This window comes from Boleophthalmus pectinirostris, unplaced genomic scaffold (assembly GCF_026225935.1).
Source record: "Boleophthalmus pectinirostris isolate CB_2022bp ecotype Guang Dong unplaced genomic scaffold, ASM2622593v1 HiC_scaffold_7, whole genome shotgun sequence".
In the NCBI taxonomy this organism is placed as follows: Eukaryota; Metazoa; Chordata; class Actinopteri; order Gobiiformes; family Gobiidae; genus Boleophthalmus; species Boleophthalmus pectinirostris.
Window position 1 is genome coordinate 39178297 of NW_026571473.1, and position 5779 is coordinate 39184075.

At 50.0% G+C, this 5779-nt stretch overlaps 1 protein-coding gene across 1 annotated transcript in view; it reads left to right on the forward strand.

Annotated features, from left to right (window-relative positions):
* LOC110167852 (deleted in malignant brain tumors 1 protein-like) overlaps positions 1-766 on the forward strand; it is a 1153-nt gene extending 387 nt beyond the window's left edge. Inside the window, exons 2-4 of the mRNA XM_055165269.1 lie at positions 1-445; positions 559-696; positions 756-766. The exon at positions 1-445 is cut by the window's left edge and continues 183 nt beyond it. Of these exons, the coding sequence (XP_055021244.1) occupies positions 1-445; positions 559-696; positions 756-766 (594 nt within the window). The remainder of the gene's footprint in view (positions 446-558; positions 697-755) is intronic.
* The last annotated feature ends 5013 nt before the right edge of the window (positions 767-5779 follow it).

Below are 5779 nucleotides of genomic sequence, written 5' to 3' on the forward strand. Positions count from 1 at the left end.
TGTGTCCTATTGGTTCAGAGTGATGATGTCACACATGTGTGTGTCCTATTGGTTCAGAGTGATGATGTCACACATGTGTGTGTCCTATTGGTTCAGAGTGATGATGTCACACATGTGTGCGTCCTATTGGTTCAGAGTGATGATGATGTCACATGTGTGTCCACAGAGTCGGTGCGGTTGGTCTCGGGGTCCGGTCTGTGTTCAGGATCAGTGCAGATCTGGGACGGGTCCTGGACCGGGGTCTGTGACGGGGACTTGGACCAGCGGGGGGCAGAGGTGCTGTGCAGGGAGCTGGACTGTGGGGCTCCTTCTCTCCTCCAGGGGGCGCTCTCTCCTCTGGGGCAGACGTTCCACTGTGAGGGACATGAGTCTGCTCTGATGGACTGTCCCCGCTCCAACTCAAGGACCTGCTCCTCTGGAGCCACTGTCAACCTCACCTGCTCAGGTAAAGGGGCGGCTTCAGTGCTCAGTAAAGGGCGGGGCTTCAGTGCTCAGGTAAAGGGGCGGGGCTTCAGTGCTCAGGTAAAGGGGCGGGGCTTCACTCTGTCTCTTGTTCAGAGCTGCTCAGGTTGGTGGGAGGAGCCAGTCGTTGTGCTGGGACTGTGGAGGTGAAACACAGAGGAGAGTGGAGACGACTGGAGGTTTTTGGACGCTGGGAGCAGGATCACACATCTGCAGTGTGCAGAGACCTGGACTGTGGCTCTGCTGTTCATGGAAAAAAGAAACGTGATTTTCTGGAGAGTCGTGTGTGGGAGGTCTCACCTGACTGTGTGAAGAAGTTTTCAGTCAGAGGATGTGTCGATGGTTCACTTTCTTTCTCTTCCTGGGGTCTGGACGTGGTGTGTTCAGGTAAAATTCTGATCTCACATTTTTATGTCTCAGATGTTTTTTCTAGTTGCTCCAGACGAGTGTCAGGTGTAAAATGTGTGACGTCCAATCAGAGTTTAGATCACACACACACACACAGACTGATGTGTCCAATCACGTGTCTCCACAGAGCTCCTGAATCGTCCAATCATCTCCGTGTCTGTGAGTGACGGGGCGTCCGAGCTCCAGCCTCAGGGGGTGCGGGTGCAGCTGGGCTCAAAGTTCAGGGTCAAATGCTCCACAGTACCCGGGAGGCTCCTTCCGGCTCCTCTCTCCCGCCGCGCCCCCCGCTCAGAACCGCACCCTGCCCGCCGTCAATCACTCCGCCCACTTCCTGTTCTCTGACGCTGACCACGCCCACAAAGGAAACTACACCTGTGTTTACCTCCTGCAGGTGTTTGACCACAACTTCTCTCAGAGCCACACACTCCAGCTCTCTGTGGGAGGTACGGCTACAGACTCAGGGGAGGGTCCTGTTCTTGGTCTTGGTCTTGGTCCTGGTCTGATCTTGGTTCTTTTGTGTTGCAGAGTCAGACTCAGACCTGATCATCAGAGTCGTGGTGATTCTTCTGTTGAAGCTCCTGTACATCCTCCCAATGTCCTACTACTACTGCAAGGTACTGACTCTAGACCAGGTTCAGTCCTGATTCAGTCCTGGTTTAGTCCTGGTTTAGTCCTGGTTCAGTCCTGGTTTAGTCCTGGTTTAGTCTTGGTTTAGTCCTGGTTTAGTCCTGGTTTAGTCTTGGTTTAGTCCTGGTTTAGTCTTGGTTTAGTCTTGGTTTAGTCCTGGTTTAGTCCTGGTTTAGTCTTGGTTTAGTCCTGTCCTGTTAGTCCTGGTTCAGTCCTGGTTTAGTCCTGGTTTAGTCCTGGTTCAGTCCTGGTTTAGTCCTGGTTTAGTCCTGGTTTAGTCCTGGTTAGTCAGTCCTGGTTCAGTCCTGGTTCAGTCCTGGTTTAGTCCTGGTTTAGTCCTGGTTTAGTCCTGGTTTAGTCCTGGTTTAGTCCTGGTTTAGTCTTGGTTTAGTCTGGTCCTGGTTTAGTCAGTCCTGGTTTAGTCCTGGTTCAGTCCTGGTTTAGTCCTGGTTTAGTCCTGGTTTTAGTCCTGGTTTAGTTGGTTTAGTCCTGGTTTAGTCCTGGTTTAGTGTCCTGGTTCAGTCCTGGTTTAGTCCTGGTTCAGTCCTGGTTTAGTCCTGGTTTAGTCTTGGTTTAGTCCTGGTTTAGTCCTGGTTTAGTCTGGTTTAGTCCTGGTTTTAGTCTGGTTTAGTCCTGTTTAGTTTTCTGTTTAGTCCTGGTCCTGGTTAGTCCTGGTTTAGTCCTGGTTTAGTCCTGGTTTAGTCCTGGTTTTCTGACCTGGTTTTGTGGTTCTGTTCTTTCAGGTCAGGGCCAGAGGTGGCGCTAGAGAGAGGCCCCGGCTGAGAGTGAGACCGGTTCAGGAGCCTCATTTATAAATCTGGTTTACGCACAGATCCTTGAGTCGTCGCTCTCTACATCAACCGCGGTATTTATGAAACTCGACTAAGTTGTGGCTCTTTGTTTAACTCTACACCAACTCTGGACTCCTGTAAACTCTACACAAAGTCTGGAGACACGAGGAAAAAGCGACACTCGTGGAGAGAAGCAGAAGTGAACAGAGTTTGAGGAAGAGTTTGATCAGAAAATCCACGTATATAAAAGAATGACCTTCAGATTTGTGCATTTAAGTGTTTGGTTCAACAAAACACAGAGAAGGGCTGTTTATTCCACCCATTATTCTCTAAAATATTAAACATTTGACACTCGTGCACGAGCGCGGACACGTTCCTGATGCAGCGCAGAGTCTCCCACAGTCCACACCAAGACCACAGACTTTATAAAACACAGACTGACCAACACAGAGGACGAAATAATGACCCGACCTGAGACTAAACTCTTCCCTCGGACGCAGAAGGAGCCAGACTTTTGTTTAATGAACAAAACTTTAACACTTTTACTTTAGTCTTTACGCACCGAGCGCCAGAGTGACCCGAGTCTGTGACCCGAGTCTGTGACCCGAGTCTGTGACCTGAGTCTGTGACCCGAGTTTGCGACCCGAGTCTGCGACCGAGTCTGTGACCCGAGTCTGTGACCCGAGTTTGCGACCCGAGTCTGCGACCGAGTCTGCGACCGAGTCTGTGACCCGAGTTTGCGACCCGAGTCTGCGACCGAGTATGCCTCCGCTGTGGGACTGGGGGCAGTCTTGGCTCAGGGTGAACCTTGAGAAGAACGTCCCGTTCTTTACCTGAGCCGCAAACTGTCGCCACGTGAGACCAGGTCCACGGTGGAGAAGCAGGGCCTGGCCATCGAGTGGCGCTGGAGAGTCTGAGGTGATTCCTGCTGGGGAGGGAGTTCGTCTTGGAGACTGATCATCGCGCTCTGACCTGGATGAACTCTACAAAAGATCCCAGCAGCCGTCTCACCCGCTGGTACCTCGCTCTCCAGCCGTTACAGGTCCAGATCCGTCATCGAGCTGCCAAGGCCAACGTTGTGCCCGACTGTCTGTCCAGGTCGCCGCACATCGCCAACCTCGGGGAGGAGGGGAACGATGTGACGGAACGATGTGACGGAACGATGTGACGGAACGATGTGACGGAACGATGTGACGGAACGATGTGACGGAACGATGTGACGGAACGATGTGACGGAACGATGTGACGGAGCGCCCACCAGAACCAGTTTCCCCCAGAACCGCTCACGGGTCCCGCGGTCCAAGGTTCACACTCGACGCCGACGCCCCACACACTCTTTACCTGCAGCCGTCGTTCTCTCACAGATATCAAATATCTCACAGTGGCGCACTGAAGGTCGTCACGTGATCTCGGACTCGACCATCGCGCTCTATTTGTGTGTTTATTTTGTTTTTAATTGAATTGATGATAACCAGATGAGGAGTTCTTTAAGTCATTTTTATTCTGTTTATTTCCAAGTTGATTTGTGTTCATCAGTACAGTTTTGTTTATGTTCATTTCTTAAAACCCCATGTTTTGTTGGTTTAGTCCAGGGGGCGGGGCTAAGGGGTATATGAGGAGGAGCTTATAGAAGGAGGTGCTGGAGCCTGGACGTGTGATTACTGTAAATATTGTTGTAAATACTTTTGTTTTTTTGGGGTTTTTTTTGGATTCTACTTCATCATTTCCGGTGTAAATGTTCCGCTCGGCTGTTGGGCTCTGGTGGGAATAAAAACACACTTGAGTCAAGTTTTTTTCGACTGAGCCGCGTCGTTTTTATTTCAGACGAACCCGTGACAAGTCAAAAAATTAAATTAAATAAGTAATTAAATAAAAAAAATCACAACTTTAAACAAGAAGTCATGAGGGTGAGTTGTACAGTCGTAGGGAGTATTATCTGTGACATAAGGATAAGTTGTTGTACAGTTGTAAGGAGTATTATCTGACCCCAGAGTGTGACTGATCCTAGAGTGTGACTGACCCCAGAGTGTGACTGACCCTAGAGTGTGACTGATCCTACAGTGTGACTGATCCCAGAGTGTGACTGACCCCAGAGTGTGACAGACCTCAGAGTTTGTGTGACTGACCCCAGAGTGTTACTGACCCTAGAGTGTGACTTACCCCAGAGTGTGACTGACCCCAGAGTTTGTGTGACTGACCCTAGAGTTTGTGTGACTGTCCCCAGAGTGTGACTGACCCCAGAGTGTGACTGACCCTAGAGTGTGACTGACCCTAGAGTGTGACTGACCCTAGACTGACCCTAGAGTGTGACTGACCTGAGTGTGACTGACCCTAGTTTGTGTGACTGACCCTAGAGTGTGACTGACCCTAGAGTGTGACTGACCCCCATAGTGTGACTGCCTAGAGTGTGACTTGATCCCAGAGTGTGACTGACCCTAGAGTTTGTGTGACTGACCCTAGAGTTTGTGTGACTGACCCCAGAGTGTGACTGACCCCAGAGTGTGACTGACTCTAGAGTGTGACTGACCCTAGAGTTTGTGTGACTGACCCTAGAGTTTGTGTGACTGACCCTAGAGTTTGTGTGACTGACCCCAGAGTGTGACTGATCCTAGAGTGTGACTGACCCTAGAGTGTGACTGACCCTAGAGTGTGACTGACCCAGAGTGTGACTGATCCTAGAGTGTGACTGACCCTAGAGTGTGACTGTGATTGACCCTAGAGTGTGACTGTGGTTGACCCTAGAGTGTGACTGACCCTAGAGTGTGACTGACCCTAGTTTGTGTGACTGACCCTAGAGTGTGACTGACCCTAGTTTGTGTGACTGACCCCAGAGTGTGACTGATCCTAGAGTGTGACTGATCCCAGAGTGTGACTGACCCCAGAGTTTGTGTGACTGACCCTAGAGTTTGTGTGACTGTCCCCAGAGTGTGACTGACCCTAGAGTGTGACTGACCCTAGAGTTTGTGTGACTGACCCTAGAGTTTGTGTGACTGACCCCAGAGTGTGACTGATCCTAGAGTGTGACTGACCCTAGAGTGTGACTGACCCCAGAGTGTGACTGATCCTAGAGTGTGACTGACCCTAGAGCGTGACTGACCCTAGAGCGTGACTGACCCTAGAGTGTGACTGTGACTGACCCTAGAGTGTGACTGACCCTAGAGTGTGACTGACCCTAGAGTGTGACTGTGATTGACCCTAGAGTGTAACTGACCCTAGAATGTGACAGACCTCAGAGTTCCACAAAAGAAAAAACTCCGTAAAGTCCCAGTCACATGAGGACGTGTGACTCGGTCTTTTTTTCAGCGTGTGAAGTGAAGAGTCCGGTTCACACTTAGTTCCTGTTTAAAGTGTTTTTATTTCTTACTAAATTTCCTCTATAATATACAAACATTCACAATATTTGTACAATCACTTTGTGCTTTTGCTCCGTTTTCAGGAGACGACGATTTACAGAAAAACTCTACATGAAGAATCAGAATCAGCTTTTTACG